At 39.5% G+C, this 22,445-nt stretch overlaps 3 protein-coding genes across 4 annotated transcripts; 2 read left to right on the forward strand and 1 right to left on the reverse strand.

The window, feature by feature from the left end:
• The first annotated feature begins 1,932 nt into the window (after positions 1-1,932).
• On the forward strand, positions 1,933-9,928 carry LOC103972506 (putative ABC transporter C family member 15). Its single transcript, XM_009386864.3, has 10 exons — positions 1,933-3,017; positions 3,105-4,531; positions 5,681-5,767; positions 6,076-6,678; positions 6,792-6,956; positions 7,233-7,527; positions 7,610-8,130; positions 8,206-8,269; positions 8,658-8,897; positions 9,108-9,928. Exons 1-10 carry the CDS (start codon positions 2,447-2,449, stop codon positions 9,230-9,232), a joined length of 4,098 nt encoding a protein of 1,365 aa, XP_009385139.2. The 5' UTR covers positions 1,933-2,446; the 3' UTR covers positions 9,233-9,928.
• Positions 9,929-10,502: 574 nt separating this feature from the next.
• Positions 10,503-12,236, reverse strand: LOC135597831 (uncharacterized). The gene is made up of 3 exons (XM_065091365.1): positions 11,537-12,236; positions 11,286-11,374; positions 10,503-10,863 (listed from the first exon to the last, which is right to left on the reverse strand). The coding sequence occupies exons 1-3, from the start codon at positions 11,573-11,575 to the stop codon at positions 10,716-10,718; spliced, it is 276 nt and encodes a 91-aa protein (XP_064947437.1). The 5' UTR covers positions 11,576-12,236; the 3' UTR covers positions 10,503-10,715.
• A 2,705-nt stretch (positions 12,237-14,941) lies between these two features.
• LOC135597830 (lysine histidine transporter 1-like) lies at positions 14,942-21,330 on the forward strand. 2 transcript variants are annotated; one of them, XM_065091364.1, is made up of 9 exons: positions 14,942-15,158; positions 16,377-16,522; positions 16,688-17,071; positions 17,153-17,546; positions 17,633-17,738; positions 17,868-17,959; positions 18,064-18,132; positions 18,223-18,324; positions 20,794-21,330. In XM_065091364.1, exons 1-8 carry the CDS (start codon positions 15,105-15,107, stop codon positions 18,319-18,321), a joined length of 1,344 nt encoding a protein of 447 aa, XP_064947436.1. In that variant the 5' UTR covers positions 14,942-15,104; the 3' UTR covers positions 18,322-18,324; positions 20,794-21,330. The 2 variants fall into 2 exon arrangements, with proteins under 2 accessions (XP_064947436.1, XP_064947435.1); XM_065091363.1 differs by lacking the exon at positions 20,794-21,330 and having other exon boundaries at positions 14,943-15,158; positions 18,223-18,443.
• The last annotated feature ends 1,115 nt before the right edge of the window (positions 21,331-22,445 follow it).

Below are 22,445 nucleotides of genomic sequence, written 5' to 3' on the forward strand. Positions count from 1 at the left end.
TGGTCACCAAAGTGTGGCAGATGCTGCTCGTGCATGCGCCTCTCCTGACGTGCGCTGGGCCATGCAGGATGTGCAGCGCTGCGGGCGGGCAGGCTGTATGCGTGCAGGGTGGGCAGGTGGACGTTCGAGCCCGCCAGCGCAGGCAACCAGGCATACCCACGCCGACGGAGAGCGTCAGGCCGGCGTGTGTACGTCCGAGGCATGCACGTGCCTTCCTCCCTCCACTTGCACTGCAGTGACTGAGCAGCTCCAACACTGTTCCCACTGCCAAGTTCGTAAACTTTTCTCTCCCCCTCATCGTTTTTCTTACAGCCAATATTATATATCTGAGTTGCTCGCAGGCAGACATTGGACCATTTCGTGAGGGAATAGTGGTCATAATCTATCTCGTATGCTAAGGCCAATTAGCTGGCTCTGTAGACCAACCTGTTAGTGGGTGTTCGAAATGCACATAAAAAACGAGGTTGAGTTCGATGGAGATATAGGCGTAAGTAGGTAGTGCAGTCTAATCAGGGATGAGGTGAAGCCAAAGCACGTCAAACCATGTGAATCATTGTCCTGTGGCGTCCTCTCGCATATGCATGCACAGTTCTTCCAGCAACAACCTGCGAATGTGCAATTAGGGTGCTGGTCTGATATCACCAGCAGCAGACTTGGCCTGCACTTATCCGCCTTTAGTCTTTGATCCTTAACGAGCTGATAAGATTAATCTACTCGATGAAGATTAAAGTGTGTGTCGCGTTAATGATCTCAGCAGTGCATTTAGTGCGGCATGTACATCTCCAGCAGAATTGTCTCCGTCAAATAGTGTCCACCTTGCGGGAGGATTCACGGATATACGTACGTACACAACCTCGGAAGGTTTAATGGCCGAAGCGGTAAACGACTCCAAACAAAGTGAGGTAGTAGATTTAGTTTAATATGCTCGTTTCAAACAAAGTACCGAGTTCGTGTACGCTTATCCACACAACCTCGCAAAATAATTTCTGACACCATCGCCTGCTGTCTTGTCCTGTACCGAGCTCAAGAATCTTGTTCTCAAACCAAACCCACTGACGGGTGCAATTTGTCCGTATCCTCTCGGAAAAAGAAAGCATTCAGTGTTGTCATCGTTCATCACTCACTTTCTGCTCATTAGTTGAGCTGGGCGAAGAGAAACAAACCATGGGTGGCTCAGAATTTCTAATACAACTACAACTCAAATCGGGTTCAGCGTGCTGAGTTGAAAACAGATCCAGTAACTCGAGATAGAAGAGATACGCTGCTGTGACTCGATTAATGTAACTTTGTGGAATCTTATGCACAAGTGCCGAGGCATCTCGGTTTATGGTTTCATCCATACGCAAAAAGTTGAACCAGGAAATCGTCCCAAAGCGGCACATCCAAGTACTAGGATCGGTAATTCATCTCAAAGGATGCAATCAATCCATGATGGTGAACTCATCGACTCCGGGCACTCACTTTCACCTGTTCCATCCATACGACCAAGATTTGATTTCCATTTATAATCCCATCACACAGGAATTTGGAACTTCCTTCATAGTTCATATGGGACCTGTCAAAACTCCTCTATTCTGACCGCTACCAGGAGGAGTTCCAGCAGCGGGCACATCCACCACAAGTTTTGTGTGCGAGGCCTGCTCTTGTTCTTTTTACCTTCTCTTCTCCGTTGTCTTTCAGGAAATTGGAATTTGAATGTTTCCAGCCTTCTCTTTGCTTGCTTTTCTTTTCTTTGGATTAAGACTTGCATGTCCGACCCATGAACACATGGATGATGACATCTTACACAACATTGTTGGCAGCTTTTACTCCCCAAAGATGCCTGGACTTTGTGCCCGTCTCTAGGCGGTGGATGGTGTGGACAGAGAGGCCGTGACTCAGCAGTATAAATAAACCAACCCGCTCATGTAGAGAGCAAGAGCAGCCCCCAACTGTTGTGCGCAGAGCCACGTGCTCTCCTTCTGATAGAACTACTAGAATAGAGCTACTCAAAGATTCAAACCACCTAATCACCTTGGTGGTTCCTCAACACTTCTCCTCTTTTCATCTTCTTCAATCTACTCCTGTCAGCTTCGCCAATAAACAATTTCTGCGACTGCCCGATATTGATTTCCTTGTTGAACGATGAAGCTTTGAAGTTTGTCTTCTTACTCCTTTGTTACTTCTCTGTCACTGCCAATTCTTCAAGGAGATGATGCTCATAGAATACCTTCACATAGTCACTTTCTCACTGCTGTTCTGTTGGATCCTCCTAGACTTTGTAGAATTAAGGAGGTCCTCCATGGTAGCTGGAGAGATTGGGCAAGTGTTGGTGCACAAAAAGACAAAGATCATGGCTGAGATTACAGTTGCCTGTAACATCTAAATCTCCATTCTTTACCTGGGTTTTTGCATCCATGGAGTTTGGAAACTGGAGAGGATTTCTTTGGGATATGTTCTCTTAACAATGTCATGGCTTCTGGTAACTCTCTATGCAACTTACTGCAAGCAAAAAAGAGCAGGAGCAAGCTGCAGTTGGCCTCTAGTGCTCGTTTCCTGGTGGGTCTTCTCTAGCTTACTTGATCTCATCTCCATCTCGGTCTACCTCATCAGCCTTTGGAACAAAACATCATTGCGTAATACTATTCCAGCTGCAAGCATTGTGGAGTTCACTTCCTTCCCCATATCTGTTTTCCTCTGCTTCACTGCTCTTTTCATGTGTTCCTCGAAGACAAATCTGGACCTGAAACAATATCTACTATTGAATGACGAAGATTGTGCCGGTAGAGATAACTTCTCCAGAGCTGGCTTCTGGAGCCGCCTCACATTTCGATGGATGAATCCAGTCTTTGAGAAGGGTCGAGCTGAAAGGCTCGAGCTTTCACATATACCCAGAGTTCCTCCATCTGAGACTGCAGAAAGTTCCTTTTCTTTTTTGCAGGAATCACTTCGTGACCAGAAAACCGAATCAGCTTCACTTTTGAAAGCAATCATTCATGCTGTTTGGAGGCCTTTGGCTGTGAATGCAGTCTTTGCTGGTACAATAACTTTACATGCTTTGCACTAACATTCTATTTGTGCCAATTCAGAGTAAATGATCTGACTGTGTTTAGACAATCATACAGGCCTCAACACATTTTCTTCCTACATCGGTCCTTTCCTGATCACCAACTTTGTGGAATTTATCTCTGGGGAAGATTCCAGCCATGGACACTACTACGGGTACATACTGGCTTGTCTATTCTTTTTTGCAAAGACAGTGGAATCACTAACTCAACGGCACTGGTACTTCGGTACACGCCAAATCGGTGTACGGGTTCGAGCAGCCCTTATGGTAGCCATTTATAACAAGTCTCTTCTGATGAAGCACTCCGGCAGGAGCATGGGAAAGATAATAAATTTCCTCGATGTAGATGTAGAAAGGATCGGTGACTTCTTCTGGTATATACACGGTATTTGGTTGCTCCCCGTCCAGGTCTCTTTGGCTCTACTTATTCTTTACAGAAATCTTGGTGCAGTAGCCTCATTCTCGGCACTAGCTGTGACAATCCTAGTGATGGTGAGTAACACACCACTGGCAAATCTACAGGAGAGGCTCCACTCTAAGATCATGGAAGCAAAAGACTCGAGGATCAAAGCGACAGCAGAGACATTAAAATGCATGAGGATATTGAAACTGCATTCCTGGGAAACCGCTTACTTGAACAAGCTCCTCCAACTTAGAGATGTGGAGAGGAGTTGGCTCAGGAGATATCTCTACACATGCTCTGCTATTGCCTTCCTGTTCTGGGCATCTCCAACTTTGGTTTTGGTCATTGCCTTCGGTGTCTGCATTTTGGTGAATACACCCCTGACTGCTGGCACAGTCCTCTCAGCTCTAGCGACATTCAGAATCCTACAAGAGCCAATTTATAATCTTCCTGAGCTTGTCACCATGATCACGCAAACAAAAGTATCGATCGACAGAATCCAGGACTTCATAAAAGAAGAGGAACAGAAGCAGTTGAGGCCAAGCTACAAAATGAAAACCTCAGGCATTGCTGTAGAGATTGAGCCTGGCGAATACAACTGGGATGCTGATTCTAAATCGAAAAAACCCACACTCAAGATTAATAAGAGGATTCAGATCATGAGAGGAGAAAAGATAGCAGTGTGTGGGACTGTTGGATCAGGTAAATCAAGTTTCCTGTGTAGTATCATGGGAGAAATTTCGAGAACTAATGGCAGAAGAATTAGTGTCTTTGGGTCAAGAGCATATGTTCCACAAAGTGCTTGGATCCAGACTGGAACAATTCAAGAAAATGTGTTATTTGGGAAGGAGATGGATAGGAGATGGTACCAGCAAGTGTTGGAAGCTTGTGCTTTGGATAGAGATATTGGAAACTGGGCTGATGGGGACTCAACTGTGGTGGGAGAGAGGGGTATTAATTTGAGTGGAGGGCAGAAGCAGAGGATTCAACTGGCAAGAGCAATCTATAGCAATGCAGATATCTATTTGTTGGATGATCCCTTCAGTGCTGTCGATGCACACACTGGCACGCACCTCTTTAAGGTATGAGTATCTCCATATTTGTTTGGACATCTTCTGACTGCACCATGGTAGATAATTTGGTTAACTGGTCATATAATTTAGTCCTGCATACTCACATGATAGTGATTACACAATCTGAATCGGTGCCCACAGTTCAAATGTAACAGAGATAACAAGATATCAGAATATATTTATTATTATCACCATTTGGTCCATACATTGCAAGGATTTTGCAAGAACTAAAATTCTTGTTTATGTAGTTTATGTTGGTCTAATGTCCAATTTCAAGCTTTCAATTTTTATTTATGATGTGAATCTCTATGTTAATAATTAATCTACAGCACTATCTAGGTTTCTAGATCTGAGCTAAACTGACTAACCATTTTGCTGTTAGGTTACAAGCTAAGTAGAAGATTTCCATGATAGATATCCCTGCATTTTGATATAACTCATATATACAATTGCTTCTTTTCCCATGACTTCTTCTGAGAGTTACTTAGTACTTAAATACATTGTGCAATAATTCTTAACCCCAAGTATATTCATTTCTTCACACCTACTAATACCAAAATATTGCCCAAAAATTTGATGATCACCTACATATCAAACTAAAGAACAGGAGCAGTATATTTGAGGAACTCAACTATGATTTTGCTCGTCTTAATTTTTGTATTTTGGAGCAAAAGGAGTAGAGGTTCCCCATTGATTTATGCATGATAACCGTTTGTTATTGACAATTTTACCTGAGCCTAAATTACAACATGTCATAATTTTATAATAATTCCCTAAAAAATATTTGATGTGAACAATTTAGCAGATACAAGAAAATTTCTGGTTGATATACTTAACCCTTCCACTTTTATCCATTCTGATATTGAATATATGTCTTTTACTTCCAGTTATTGCATTTATATTTCTGCAGCAAGGTCTGCATAATGAAAGGACCTGTACAAGGGAAAGCTAAGGAAAAGATGATTCAGTGATGATCCTTGTAAGATAGGATTTCAAAGAATATCCAGTTTCTTCAAATCATAAAGCAAAAATTACTTTTGCCTCTTGCTTTTTTTGTTTTCTTGATATGTTAGTTTATATTTAATGGAAGAACTATCCAAGTTCATTCAGAACTTTCCAAAGATGGTGCATCTGATGAAGGCCAGGATTTGTGTGCAGGAATGTTTAATGGGGCTATTGTCCAGTAAGACCGTCATTTATGTCACGCATCAACTGGAATTCATAGATGCAGCAGATCTAATTCTGGTAAACTTCAATTTTTTCATAACATCGAGCAAACTATTTGGTTGGCTAATCACAAGCCAGTGTATGCCTTTTGCATCTGGGGTAAATAATAGTGTGAATGTGGTTGTAGTAGCACTAATATAGTATTCCATTTTCATGATTAAGTAGAACTGGCTTGAATAACTAATTATGATCCATGAGGATCTTATTTTTAACGAAAATGTGTAGAGTAAAATCTGCAGCAGGACAAAAGAGTCCGAACAATGTCCTACCTGAAAATACTGACTAGATTTTCCTCAAACACTAAGTCCTTTACAAACATTTTTCAGGTATTGAGAGATGGAAAGGTGGTCCAGTCTGGTAAGTATGAAGATCTGCTGAAGGACACTAATGGGGACCTTGTACAGCAAATAGCTGCACATAATCAGTCATTAAGTCAAGTCAGTCCATCAAAAGAACATGGTCTATTGATGAGCACCAGATATAGGATGAAGCAAAAGGATCTTAGAGAAGTAAAATATTTTGAGAATAGTGGAATCTCCGAGCTTGCAGAGAGATCATGTGAAGAAGAAAGGGAATTTGGAAGAGTGAAATGGCATGTTTATCACACCTTTATGACTTCAGCATATAAAGGAGCTTTTGTCCCGGTACTACTATTATGTCAAATTCTCTTCCAGGGTTTCCAGATGGGCAGCAACTACTGGGTTGCTTGGGCAACCCAAAAGGAGGCTCAAGTTAGTAGAGAACAACTAATTGGAATTTTTGTTCTACTGTCTGCCGGCAGCTCAATGTTTATCTTAGGAAGGGCAGTTCTGCTTGCAACCATTGCAATTGAAACAGCTCAGCAGCTATTTCTTGAAATGATAACAAGCATTTTAAGAGCACCCATGTCATTTTTTGACTCAACACCTTCCAGTCGCATTCTTAACAGGGTCAGTTCCTTTCTGATAATTCCTAACTTACTATACTAATTTTCATCTAAACAAACAGTTACATTAACTTGCAGAAATTTCAAACTGTAAATTTAACAATTTACCTTTTTCAGTCCTCAACAGACCAAAGCACTGTTGACACAGATATTCCATACAGACTGGCTGGGTTGATATTTGCACTTGTTCAGCTTCTTTGCATCATCATTCTCATGACTCAAGTGGCCTGGCCAGTACTCATTCTCTTCATTATCGTATTTGCAATCTCCATCTGGTATCAGGTAAGCTAAATTAGGCTCTTGCAGAATGTGTAGCAATAACATATACGAGGAACTATCTGTTACCATCTTTTGGAGCACTTAGCAGAAACTGTAGGAAAAAAGTAGTGAAGGGAACATTTTGGATGATGTTTTTTTCACAATTTGGTCAATGGCTGCTAAACCTAGACATCAAAAGTTCATCAATCATGTATTCTGTGACTGTAAAGCATAGAGCAATCACTAAATGTAATAGCTTTTAATAGTCCAATGCCTAATGGAGTGATTATCTTTCTGCAGAATTACTACATCAGTGCTGCTAGAGAATTAGCTAGAATGGTTGGAATTCGAAAAGCTCCTATCCTCCACCATTTTTCTGAATCACTTGCTGGAGCTGCTACCATTCGATGTTTCAATCAGGAAGAGCGCTTTTCTAAAAGGAACCTCACATTGATTGATGATTATTCTCGAATTACCTTTCACAACTATGCAACTATGGAATGGCTATCAGTTCGAATCAACTTTCTATTCAACCTTGTATTCTTTGCAATGTTAACCATCTTGGTCTCCATGCCCAGAAATGATATTGATCCAAGTAAGTCCTGTTTCAACCTTGACAACACTAGATATATTGGGGTATGACCACAGAGGAAATAACTAACTTGATTTCATTTCAGGCCTTGCAGGACTTGCTGCAACATATGGTTTGAACCTAAATGTACTACAAGCTTGGGTTATATGGAACCTCTGCAATGTAGAGAACAAGATGATCTCTGTCGAGAGAATTCTGCAATTCTCAGTCATACCTAGTGAGGCTCCTTTGGTAATTGAGCACTTCAGAGCACAACAAGGCTGGCCCACATCTGGAACCATTGAACTTGATGATCTCAAGGTTCGTTACAGCCCTAATCTTCCTATGGTCCTAAAAGGTATCAATTGCACTTTCCCTGGGGGAAAGAAAATTGGAGTTGTAGGCAGGACAGGAAGTGGAAAGTCGACGCTCATCCAAGCTCTTTTCAGAGTATTAGAACCATCATCAGGAAGGATTGTGATTGATGGCATAGATATTAGCCAAATTGGTCTCCATGATTTGAGATCTAGGTTGAGCATAATTCCACAAGAACCAACACTTTTTCAGGGAACTGTGAGGACAAACTTGGATCCTCTGCAGCAGCATCCAGACTCCGAAATCTGGGAGGTAAAGAACAAAGTATGGCTCATATTTATTTGGTACTTTATGAAGCTATAAGTCATCTAACTCATATCATATCAGGCACTCTATAAATGTCGACTTGGAGAGATAGTAAAACAAGATCAGAGACTGCTTGATGCACCAGGTAATCTAATGTCTTGACAAGCAATTGCATACAAGTTTCACACAACTAGCACATAAAATGTGTCACTTTTTCCCTCAAAGGGGAATAAGTTAACAATATGGGGAGTTACAAAAACATTGTAAGAAGAAATCATTACTGGGATACTTCATACAATGTTATCACAGTGTGTTAGGATTACATCTATGGTAAACTTAAATAAACGCAACTGTTAAACTTTGTGGCATTCTGCTAACACAGTTTTTTTAGTATCTTCTAGCAACCATGCATGTACTACAAACCTACTGCTGCACAGCATACATTCACACTCCATTGAGAAAACTAGCTTATAGTTTAGTTCCCTCTGTTTTTGATGTTTGTCTTTAATATGAGATCAAGGATTATCATGCAGTTGCAGAAGATGGAGAGAATTGGAGTGTTGGGCAGAGGCAACTGGTTTGCCTGGCAAGAGTACTGCTGAAAAGGAGGAGGATTCTAGTTTTGGATGAGGCCACAGCTTCAGTAGACACCGCAACCGATAATTTTATTCAGAAGACCATAAGAGAAGAAACCAGTAACTGCACTACCATTACAGTGGCACATCGAATACCCACTGTCATTGACAGTGATCTGGTTCTGGTGCTCGATGAAGGTATACAATAGAACTCGAGTAATACTGAAAAAAGGGAATTCACTCCCCTCAAAATAATTTTTAAATTTGGATTTCTAAGAAGTATAAAACATCTGAGATTCCCATTAGATATATTTGTTGTATAGCTCTATCTACATAGGATTTTTGAATTCTATGGCATGAAACAAAAGAACTTATCATCACTTTTCTCTTTTGCTGTGGTTGGTGCAGGGAAAATTTTGGAGTTTAGTTCTCCTCAAGATCTTCTAAAAGATGAATCATCAGCATTCTCAAGATTGGTGGTGGATTTCCTGGGGAGGTCCAAGAACCATCATGCAGAACTTGAATTAGAGTAACCACAAAGGTGGATCATGGATTAGTACATGAACATGAAAATTTTCTCTATTCATTCCGGAAATGCAATCATCAAATCCACATGAGGATTTGTGTGGCCAGAGAAGAGTCAGCAACAGCGATACTGCCACAAGATACATGAACCGACATGTATAGAAAGAGAGGAGAAAAGGAAGAAAGAAAGAAACAACGAAAGGGCTATGAAGTGTACAGGATTATACTCTGAGAAATCATAAATCTAGAATTAATGATATCAAGTATGTTTCTGCTACTGATTGTACCTCGATCCTAACAAAAAGGCAGTTCAGTGCATGAAGTTTCTGCTAATTTTGAGGTCTGAGGGAGGTCAATCAACCTGGTCTCACCCCTGCAAGAAAGGTAATTATATCCATGACAAAAATTTTGCTTACCCAGGTCGCAGAAAAGCAATTTTACCATGGCACTGAGGGTCATTTTCACACTTATACTACAATGAAAAAGATCACATTTATTCTTTCAATTGCTGAGATGATCATCAGGGTTTCTTTTCATAAAATAGTCAATTTAATAGCTGAAATCATGTTTAAGCATTTGGATATTCAAGTCCTGGAAAGAATATTGAAGTGGTAATGAACAAATCCATGATATAGAACAAATTTTGTAATTGCAAGTTCATGTCAAATTGATTAATGGGAGGTTTTCGTAAGTTCATATGGTTAGTTGCTTCTTTGTTTGTTGTTTCTTAGATATGTCCTACAATTGAGAAGGCATGGAGGATTTGAACCTTTTGATCTAATTCTAGTCATTATGGTTAGTTGTAGTTATCCCGATACCATTATTTTAAAATTAAATGTTTCTCATTCATCAATCTTTTCTATGATGGAATTACTTCCAGAAATGAGTTGACAAGTACAGATAAGCAAAAAAGAGAAATTTGATCTTGATGCTAATATTTTGTAAACATGTATGATGTGATGTTTGCATGTGAGTTAGTTGTTAAGTGATATTGACACAGGAATAATGAAATCCATGGAGTATTATAACTATTTTGGTCAATGTAAGTTAACCACACAAATGATTGAATAGATGCAACTTCAATAACTATCCAAGCTATGCATGATGGGTTTACCTAATGAAAACTTTGTAAAGCAATGAATGATGGCCACTTTGTCACGCAGGCCAACTAGGAGAATCATGAATATATTATTCCTTTCGGCAACGATTAAATAAATGAATAATTGATTAGTAAAAACCCACCAGGCATATATCTTAAATGAGAATAAACTAAATCTACCAACCCAAACATTTTACGTTATCCACAGAGAACTTGAGATACTGAGTGAAAGCTAAAGATACTACAAGAATAGAACTTCATTAAATAGATGTAGGGACAAAAGATAACTCCATTTGTCGGTATATTTACCATAACAACATAAACAATTCTTCGAAACAACATAGAGTGATACAGAGTTGTACAAAAAATGGAGATCAATCCAGCATAACCCTTCATTTTGGATCTGAAAAGAACTTGTTCACAGCAGGCATGATTTCAGGGGCTTTGTTCCTGACAAATTTTTGCAGGCTATGTTCTGCATACTTCTCCCCCTCACCAAAATTCTCGAGCACACCTGCAGCTCTGTTTTGTTTGTTAACCCTGTTGACAGAGGCACCATGGTTAACAATGCTATTCTTTTATTTTTTTTACTATTAAGCCCGTTAATGACTTGGAAAGTGCAACCAAAAAGCTCCGTTACTGCATATGATTTATTCTCCCACCATTCGTAAAACAAAAGGCAAATGTTCATCCAGAATCTGAAAAGCTGAGAACCAACTAAAGAATGAAGCACGGACTGGAAAAGAGAAGAACACCCAAGCATGGAATAAAGTGAAACCGCTGATATAATAAACAGTGTCAATTAGCTGAAAATGTATAAAATTATGATTAGGTCTTCAAAAGAGATATTGTGACACAGATAACAAAAGATACCTAATTATATAGATTTACCCTTGTACCTCAAGAGCAAAGCATTCCCCACTTCAAGAAGCTCAAAAAGATCAATGGAAACGGATGCGTACCTAACTTGGGGGTTGGTGGAGATGTTTCGCACCAGTTGCACGCCACGGATACCAACAGCAACACCAACTGCCGCAAAGAGTGGGTACACCTGCACAGCCCAATGCAACAAACGGCATGACATCTTATCTTACCGAAAGTTAATCTCATGCATCCAACGGTAAGAAGTTGTCAATTTTACAACACGGGCAAAACCACAAACAGGTCTTCGGCAACACTTGGTTGCCGGAGAAGGGCTCGGCAGCGTTATTACATCTGGCCTCAACCATCTGCTGAACGTGGAAGAAGCCATCGGAGCTACAGCACGCTGCGGAGAAGGTCAGAGAGGCAGCGCAAATGCAGACAAGCCAAGGCTTTTGCCCCTGCCATCTGACTCCACCGATAACCCCATTATATACTGCTACGATGAATCCAGCCCAAATTTGGTGCACCCTAAAATGGTGAAAGGCGACATAGAGAAAGCAAAGCAAAGGGAAGGGAAGGAAGCTGGGCTGCACGCCAAGAATTCTTTCGAGACTCTTGGAAGATGGATCATTGTGGGGAAATGGATGGCAGAAAGGAGGAGAAAAGCTCTACCACGATCGACCCAAAGAGGAAAAAATAATGAATAGCAGCAATAGGAAAAGTTCGATACATGTTTCTTTGTGTAAAACAAAAAAAACAAACAAAAAAATTGATGATATGATACCACCAAGCCAGTAGTGCATGATCATGAAAGACTCGGTGAGATCACTAGTGCTGTTCGAGTACGGAGGGCCTTCCTTTCACTCCAATGACGGCACTATGGTGTTGCAGCTTCCTTTGAACAAGCAACCCTCCCAAAAGGAGGCTCAAGTTTCACTCCAATGACAGCACTATGGTGTTGGCAGCTTCCTTTGAACAAGCAACCCTTCACTCCAATGACAGCTTCCTTTGAAGTGCTGATGACACCATTGGTTGCTGCCATTGTTGTTTCCCCGCTTGCTACCCCTATTGTTAATTTTCATACTTATTTTTTTTTATATATTATCAACGATGCCTGAGAGCCTTTCAACGAAATCTATCTATGTAAAAAAATAAATTAAAAATATAAAAAAAATCAGAGTTCAAAAATAAATATGAGCCTCGATAAGATTGAGCTTTACTATACATGGGATTAAGATTGCAATCAAAATTCAAAAATAGAACTTGTTTATTCTTTTTATATTATCAACCATATAGGAGGTATTATTCAAAAATATGAGCTCGATACTACTCAAACTTTATAACCATTTTGATTCGAGCTAAATGAAAGTGAGTTGAACCCTTGAAGTATATATTATAACATGCATGCAATAAGGTGAGCGTTAGGTAATGTTAGTTGACTAATATAAGATAACACTATAAATTTGGTACCGAGCTCGTCTCTGGTGCATTCATATAAGTATAGTAGTTATGATTCAATATTATGGCCAATCATCAAACTATAAGCTCAAACTATAGTAGAATGAAATACTCATGCCAAACATGATTCATGTCTTCAGCATTGATACGAGTAAGACTCAAAAGAATTAGGTGTAGATTATTGGGCTCCACTGTCCGAAGAAATCATTTCAAAGAGGATAGCATCCCTCATCATAATGACTCTGATCTCTTTAGAGGAGGAAGTGAGGCTAGCAAAAACTAAGACAAGGGTGGAAAATCGATGATTGACACAAAGTCAAGAAGATAACAACGAAGAAGAAAACAACTTAGACCTTTCAAGAGAGAGGGGGGCAGGAAGTGCTCACTTATATAAAGGTCAAGTGACCCTGAGTTGAGTTCCGATGCTAGTCCCTTTGTTTGTCTCATGATTCAACTAAGGTAACGATGTATCAATTATATTATATTAGTTATTGAAAATCGATCAATAAGATCACTATTAAATATCAATGTGAAGCTCTCTAATTAATCTATAAAAAAATAATAATTAATCATAAATCGTTAGATAGGTCACACATTTGGACCAACTACCATAAATAAATTTGAACCACCATGACGCACAAATAAATTTGACAGGTCACATTAACGCCCATTATGCAAGCTAAATAGAACCCAAAGTGATAAAAGACCAACTACCACATTTGGCTCACAAGTTGATGAGACATGTATAATCCCATTAGCATGCAATCTAACTTATTCGTGATGCATCATTAATGATGATGTGATAGAACCTAATCATGAAGCATCGTTCGATGATAATGTGATTGATTTCATCCATAAACTATCTTTTGATCATGATGTAGTCGAATTCAATGCATAAAATATCGTTTGATGATGATGTAGTCGAACTTGACCATGATGTATTATTCGACATGACAACATAATCAAATCTAATCATAAAGTATTCCTCAACCATCAAATATAAACCATGAAATGTCATTCAATGATGATATAGTTAAATTTGACTATAAAATATCCTTCCACTACGTGTGATCGAACCCGACCATCAAGATCGTGTGACGATAATATGATCGAACTTGATCATGAAATATCTTTTGACAATAACATGATCAAATCATGTCTCTCGATCATAATATAATTAAATTAAATTATAAAATAATATTCGACGATAACACAATCGAATATGTATGTACAGTGATCTGCACCCACATACTTAGTTATTAATATATATATATATATATATATTTTTTTTTCATTCAAAAATATAAGTAAATCATTTAAGGGATTGTGATAACCAGAGAGTCTTAGACCTCAGATTGAATAGAAGTGGAGTTGGAAGTAGCTTTTTATCTGATAAGGTCTGACAATGTTATAATCTTTTTAAGTTGGAGAAAGAAAAAGATGACAGGGCCAGCCACCTACTTATCGCCGGAGCCGAGTGCTGTCACGGCCCGGTTTGACTGTAGTGGAGGTCAAAAAGGCTTCTTAAGATAATTTGTGTTGGCGGGCTGCCGGTAGAAAAGTCAAACCAAGCAAATAGTGCGCGCATGCTTCGGTCTCCATCTTTGACTAATTCTCCGTTAGCCGCACTTTCCACGGTCTTCCCTTCCTATGGTGAAACCCTCCATGGAAATAGGAATGAATAGCGTCTCTTTCAAGTTTTATCTGAATTTAATTATATATCTAAATCCCCAAATCAGTTTGAAACCCGACTCCAATACTTACTATCTTTTTTGATCGGTGTGTATGCTCGTATCTTATCAACAAATATCTTAGATCTGACACTAATTGATTGAACTGATGTTGGATTCTATATTTTCTAAAAAGTTCAAAAAATTAAATTATGCCGATCTGATTTCAAAATATGTACGAATATTCTAGTCAACCTTATGTTATGATGGGATTCAAACATCACCCATCATCATCGATTCTATGGATGTTTCAGTTGCCATTACAATGCACCATCTTTATGACTTCCCTTCAAGTAAATGATCCAAACTACGACGTGTGTCCACCATACCAGCCAATATTATCATCCGGTCTACATCTATCTACCTATTTTATCACTATCTGTCCACATTGTTTCCGCCACTCCTCTCTTCCCCTCTCATCTTTCACATCTTTATCCAATAGCTTCGATGTGAAACTGCATACAGCTGATGCATTAACTAGCAATATCGGTCTAATTTTTCAGAAGAAGAAGAAGACGAGAAAAGCTTGTCATTGGCTGGTGTTATGATATATGGCAAGAGAATTTGACGGTCTTCTCTGGCAAGTCAACGGAACCTCTCTCTCCCGCTCCTCTTCCCTTTTTATATAGTGTAAGTAGTCTCCGCCTCCACTCTCAGGCATCCCATTCCCACAGTCTCTGCAATCTTTTGTCTTCCTCTGCGGTGCTAGTCTAGTTCACCAAGGTGACCATGGGAACACAAGCTCCTTCACCCCCCGAGGCCTACCACAGCAGCAGCAACAAGGCATGTACAATCGATCTCACTCTCCTGATTCTTTCTTTTCTTCTTCTTTTGATCGAGCATGAATCCTTGCTCCCTGCTTCTTCATCTTTCAGTATGACGGAACATAAATTATGAACTGTCACAAGCCTATGTTTATGGTCTTACCTCTTTTTTTTTTTCCTTCTCTGTTTTCCCGTTAATTCTTATTATCTTTCCATTTTTCCAACTCTTCACTATGCACGTACGCATGAGTGGTTACATGTTTTCAGGACTCGAACAGCAGTTTTTTCCTTGCAAACTTTGAATCGCTTAAAACCAAAGTAGTAAATGAGTTCGACCAATCTTACTCTTGTGATATAAAAAGGTAAATAAAAGTCGCTGTTATCATCACATCTAAAGCTTAAAAGTCATTAGATGAGACATGATCTGTTCCTTTGTCTATTCGATAAGAAAGATGCCTTGATGATTCTTCAAGTAGTAGAGAAGTTGCAGGGTTTTAATATAGGAAAAAAAGAAAAGTTTGAACACAACGGTAACTGACATAGAGAACTAAGGTTAAGTGTCTCTCGGGTGATGGTCTCTCTGATCCATCGATGGCGAGTTTCTTGAGGACTGCACACATAAAATTATCCAGAGGAAACTTGCATCACAAATATTAATTTCTATTTTTTTGGTGCAACTCATGTGATCCTTGAATCCGGACAAATCCAGAGTCGTATGTCGCCTAGAAAGCAGTGAATTATTTTATCAGTTGTTCAACACTTCCAGTGAATTATTTTATCCCAGATGACCCTGCAAATCATATTCCGGCCACGAGTACCAATTAGTTCTGAAACGTGTGGAGGCCGAGAAATTCGAGTCGTTCTTCTCCTCATCCTTAAGTTTGAGATATAGCTTGTTGTTCATAGTGTGGCCAGAGTCCAGGACATCGTTGCTCTGATTACAGTCACCGGAAAAGGTAGACTTGCAAGCACATCATGTAGGAAGCCTCATTTGTGCAGAAGCATTAACTGTTCATTAAGATATCATGTGGTAAGCATCAAAAGAAGGGTTTCCTTTTATTTCTTTCTCGAGATGATTGTGTGGAATTGCGACTCTCAAGACATATCACCTAACGAAGAACGTGTCTTCGTTCCTCTGCATGGCCACTGTCTCTTGGTTGTTAGTCGAAATGTTTCTTGTGATCCGTCTCCGCAGTTGGTTTCTCTACTTGGGCCTAATCGGTGACGGATTGTGCAGACTGAGAAGGAGAAATCGATCGATGACTGGCTCCCCATCACGTCGTCTAGGAATGCCAAGTGGTGGTACTCAGCCTTCCACAATGTCACGGCCATGGTTGGAGCTGGCGTCCTTAGCTTACCCTACGCCATGTCTGAACTTGGATGGTAAGAAACAGCAAAGATGTGACCGATTTAACTTTGCTCTCGAGACGTATTGCAACCGTGCAAACGAAAGAAACGCTTTGCTCCTGTTTGCTTCAATCAGTATATATGTATATATAAGGAAGGAGAAGTAAGATGACGCAACTTGTTGCCTTGCTACCGTAACAGGGGTCCCGGCATCGCGGTGCTGATCCTGTCGTGGATCATCACTCTGTACACCCTCTGGCAAATGGTGGAGATGCACGAAATGGTTCCCGGCAAGCGCTTCGATCGGTACCACGAGCTCGGGCAGCACGCCTTCGGCGACAAGCTCGGCCTCTGGATCGTAGTGCCCCAGCAGCTGGTCGTCGAGGTCGGGGTCAACATCGTCTACATGGTGACCGGCGGCAAGTCCCTCAAGAAGTTCCACGACGTCGTCTGCCCCGACTGCAAATCCATCAAGCTCACCTACTTCATCATGATCTTCGCCTCCGTCCACTTGGTCCTCTCTCAGCTCCCCAACTTCAATTCCATCTCAGGAGTCTCCCTGGCCGCAGCCGTCATGTCCCTCAGGTGCTTGCTCCGTCGGCATGCTTGGATCTCCCAATATAATCACGCTTGCTGTTTCGGCTGACCCTTTCTCCTCCTTCCCAGCTACTCCACCATTGCCTGGGGAGCCTCGGTGGACAAGGGGAAGCAGGCGAAAGTGGAGTACGGCTACAAAGCTCGGAGCACGGCGGGAACCGTCCTCAACTTCTTCAGCGCGTTGGGGGACGTGGCCTTCGCGTACGCCGGGCACAACGTGGTGCTGGAGATCCAAGCGACCATCCCGTCGACCCCCGAGAAGCCGTCCAAGAAGCCCATGTGGAAGGGCGTCATCGTCGCGTACATCGTCGTGGCGCTCTGCTACATCCCGGTTGCCCTGGTCGGCTACTGGGCCTTCGGCAATGGCGTCGACGACAACATCCTCATCACCCTGGAGAAGCCGCGGTGGCTGATCGCCGTGGCCAACATGATGGTCGTGGTTCACGTCATCGGGAGCTACCAGGTAAGGAACTTACGATCCATATGTGGAATCGCTTCCGCTTTCTCAAACACGTTTGTATCGACGTCGTTCCGATCATCCGCGCGCAGATCTACGCCATGCCGGTCTTCGACATGATAGAAACGGTGCTCGTCAAGAAACTTGATTTCCCACCGGGTCTAACTCTTCGTCTGATTGCACGCACGGTTTACGTCGGTAACGTGGTGTCTCGAACCATTATTCTATCTATCTTCACCTCCTCGTCGTACCAAAGAAACATATATATATATAGGTGACACTAGTATTTCATATATATATATATATATAATTCCATCCTGCATGCAGCATTCACCATGTTCGTCGCCATAACATTCCCCTTCTTCGGAGGACTACTCGGATTCTTCGGAGGTTTCGCTTTCGCCCCAACCACGTACTTCGTGAGCATCGACTTCCCTTTGGCATTTGCAGCGTTACGTCTTACGGCAATCATTGTTCGTAGCTGACAATAAATAAATACATGTGCTCTGAATTATTTTCACAGCTTCCTTGCATCATGTGGCTGGCTATCTACAAGCCCAGAAGGTTCAGCTTATCTTGGACGACTAACTGGGTAAAATATTCACAGAACGTTCTTTATTTTTGTTTTCTTTTCCTTCCTTTAGAAAAAAAAAAAAAAGTCATAATCTCTTTGTTTCTGCAGATCTGCATCCTACTCGGGGTCATGTTGATGATTTTGTCGTCCATTGGTGGACTAAGGCAGATCGTTCTTCAAGCAAAGACCTACCGGTTCTACTCGTAGGATGTATGTTTTAAAAATGGATGCACGACTATAATGAGTTTAAATGTGTAATGACATTAAAAATAGTTTATATAAAATTGAGCTAAATTATATAAAAAATGATAATCGCTTATGGTGTCAAACATTATGATCGTCCCTTCTGTTGATTTCTCGAATAAGAGATTATTGTCTTTACAAATCATCGATACATGCTTAAGCTTACATTAGTTTAGGGTTATGTTCCATCTAACTTTATCTAAAATCCATCCTCCTATGATTTAGGCTTGCTCCGCAACTACCATTGATCCTTGAATTACTAGTATTTGTCTTATAGTCATTGCTAAAATTTAAAATATTATGGTGTCGCCACCATCATTCCATAATAGGATTGATGGCTTCGATGTATAACAATAATGAGTCTAAAAACATAATGATATAAAAAATTAATATATAATTCAATCAAATTATAAAATTTTAATCACTTCTAATGTCGAATGTTATGATCGTCCCTTCGGACGATATGTAAAATAGGAGATCGTTATTTTTAAAGACTATTTCTTAGTTCTATTTTATCGTCTTTGTTCAATCATTGATGTATATGCTTGAGCTTCCGTTGATATGGGGGTTATGTTCGATTTAGTTTCATCTTAAGATCTGTTCTCTCGTATGTTAGGCTTACTCCATAGCTTTCATTGACACTTGAGTTACTAGTATTTATCATACGGTCTGCACTAAAACAAAAAATATTGTTATGTTGTGGCCATCATTCTAATAATAGGAAACTCTATAGATATACCAAATTCAAAAAATACATTTGAAGCTTGAATTTGGAGCCTAATGATCCCCTTGATCTTTTTTCTTTGTAATAATATTTTTTATCCCTTCAAAATTTGATTACACCCACTTCATTCATATACAAGTTTCGGAGGTAGAATGTTCTCTACTATAGTTAGTACTACTATAATGGTTATATAAGTTAATGATCAATTTTTAATTTCCCTAATTTTATCACCAATATCAATGTTTACTCCTAAACTTTTATAATAATTAGTTAGATAATCACTTAAGTCATCTAATATAGTACGAGGATAAACAATACAAGCAACTAAACAAACCAATAAAATTAAAAAAAAAATAATTTGTCTATTTTGATTTCATAGCCATTATAGTCGGTCATATTTAAATCATTATCATATTGAGATTGCTCTAATGCACCAATAATATTAATACAAATATCTTAAAAAAAAAAAGGGTATTGGGATAATAAACACCTGAGAAACCAACTTGCTTAACATTAGTTGTAATAAAATATATAATAATTTTTAATATTCAAAATAATCTTTAAGCAATTCGTAGAAGATTTCTATGAGATAGAAACATGAAAATCTTTTAGGTCTCTTATCATTTAATTTATAAAATCTAGCCTGTTCTTTTATTAATCGTGGATGACATAACAAGAATGAAATAGCTTACTTAATGGGAGAAAAAAATTTCAAAAGATCTAAGACCTTTTTTATACATAAATTCAAAACATGACAAGCACATCTAATATGAAAAAGGACACCACTAAAAGCAGGTTGGCATATTACTTATAATTATGAGATAAAAGCAATATTTATTGTCGCATTATCAAAACCAATAGAAAAAAATTTAAAAACCAAATAATATTCTTCTAAAATTATTTTTTGTCATTATATAAATATGTCATTCATTAAAAACTCTAAAATTAATAATTCATTTTTGCATGGTGCAATCACTGTCGATTCAACGACGAGTGATTCTTATGTCAAATTATATTTGCTAGTGATCACTCCAAATATCAACACAAATAAGAAATATGATCATCTAAAAATTTTTAATTTTTTTTATTTTTTATAAAGATCATGTAAAGTGTGAGTAATAGTAGTTTGAGGAACTCATGATTTAAAGCATCTTGATAAAAATCAATAAACTAACTTTTTTTATTGAAAATAAAAGATAAATATTTAACAGAAATTAATGTAGCTAATGTTTCATGATTTCTTTCAACAAAAAAATAAAAATAAAAAATAGGATCAGTAGAGTGCTCAAAAATTTAAATTTGACTTTTCTCAATTTCTTAAACCTAAAAATCGGAATCCAGTAGTTGATGGGTTTAATTCATGATTTTATATCTCGAGTTGGCTTATAGCTTTTCAGGATGGTATCTCAAGTGTATCCATCAAGAATTTCTCTCTTCAAGTAAGTTTCTTAGTGAAGTGAACATTACTTCTCTTGCAACTATTAATAAGAATAATATACATATATAATTGTTTTCTTAATCTTTTACCACTGTGTATTTGCAAAGTCTTACATTTGAAAGAAAATTTCAATAATAATCTTATAGATTCCGATCAATGAGGCTTTCTTCCTAAAGGATGGATTGATTCATAAAAGCATTGTTCTCTTTCGTGAAATAATGCACAAGGGGATTCTCACACATGTGCATTAATATTGATTTGATGATTCTGCCAGACGATCGCGTGGAGGAGCGAGCATCAGGGCGGACTGCACCAAAAGCTTTCACCTCGGCCCTCACTTTTACCATCAACCGGAATGGAACGCTTATCTAAAGGAACAAGAGGAGGACTACGACAAGACCGCCTTGTGGATTCGTACCTATTTTGCATTAGCATGCATGCATGCAACATGCTTCCTCTCAACAAGGAGGAGAACTCACGCCGCATTATCATTATCATCCTTCTTCCTCTCTTGATTCCTCAGACTCTCTCTCTCTCTCTCTCTTTAGTATGTCCACAGCTGAATTTTCTTCTGTTGGTGGAATCCAACAAATCCTACTACAGCGGTGACTCGGAAGTAAGTGGTGATTCATCCGAGTCACAGTAATTGGATTCGCCACGGAATTGACGTCGAGGCACACCCATGGACCCCAAACCTAAACTCGGGTGACCAACTCCAAGTGGTGGACCGGTGGTTGCCCCGTGACATCCATTCAAATCTACAAAATTTGGATCATTGGGGCGATGTCAAAGATCAAGATGCGTAGGGAATCCTCGGCGTTTGACCTGCCAACCGAGGATGGGTTGGAATGTTGTGAGCCTCCCTGTGAATTCAATCCATGGGCGAGGAGGATATCTAGATGCCATCTCGAACTACTAGATTTGATGTTGACCTTTTCCAGACTCGGGTGGTGGTGGTGAGCAGTAATAATCTATGTGTGTTGGAGATGTTTGATAGATCGTTTTCTTTTCTTTTATTCTTGGAAATTAAAATGTTGACTTAGGGTGAGGACTCGAATCAGATCCCTGATGAGATGTGGTGCATGACATCGGGGGGGATGTTTCTACATCAACTATTGTTGCACAGTCTGGAAGAAGGGTACTTTTTGCTGCCTTTTTTTTTTTTTTTTTTTGCCCTCCATATATTATTTATTATTTTGACATCCATAATAATTATACATGACCGATTTAATTAATATATTATTGTAAACCATAGAGGTTGGTTTTTCCCACAGGTGGCTTAAATTGATAGTAATCATTATGGTCACCGAGAGCTTTGTTAACCTCCTGCCTGACTCGATCATAATTGCCGGTAATTCCAAGGAGAGATGGATCGAGATAAGCTCCGCCAAACATTCTTGGTTTGATCGCTACACTAGGCTTATCCGAATAGCATGTAACGATTGTCGGATGTAACATTAATGAAAATGATTAATTGCATCCATCCGAAGCGGAATTAAATCTCCCCTACTAGCAGAATTCATGAAATTTCTAATCATTGCTTGTTAGCCTTATGACTCTCTCTCTCTCTCTCTCGCTCTCTCTCTCTCTCATTCATGCACCTATTATATCCATCCATCCATCTCAGATTTGATTCCGGTGGTTCATATAGATATGGGTATCCCAAAAAATGTGCGCTCTATCCTCTTAATTTCTCTGGTTATCTATTCATGTCTCTGTGTGTTTCTGATCGATCCATTTAAGATGGACACACACATCTGTTGATGGAACAGTTTGGTAATGTGTCACGTACACGTGCATTTGTCTACGTTAAGTGACCGAATGACAACTGTTGGAGCCAATCAATGTAGCTTTTGCGCTGATCTCTCATCCAATCACCCCGCCAGACTTCTTCGTTAGGTCACACGTCCATTCTAAGAGGTATGT

Source organism: Musa acuminata, chromosome BXJ1-11, assembly GCF_036884655.1.
Source record: "Musa acuminata AAA Group cultivar baxijiao chromosome BXJ1-11, Cavendish_Baxijiao_AAA, whole genome shotgun sequence".
NCBI lineage: Eukaryota > Viridiplantae > Streptophyta > Magnoliopsida > Zingiberales > Musaceae > Musa > Musa acuminata.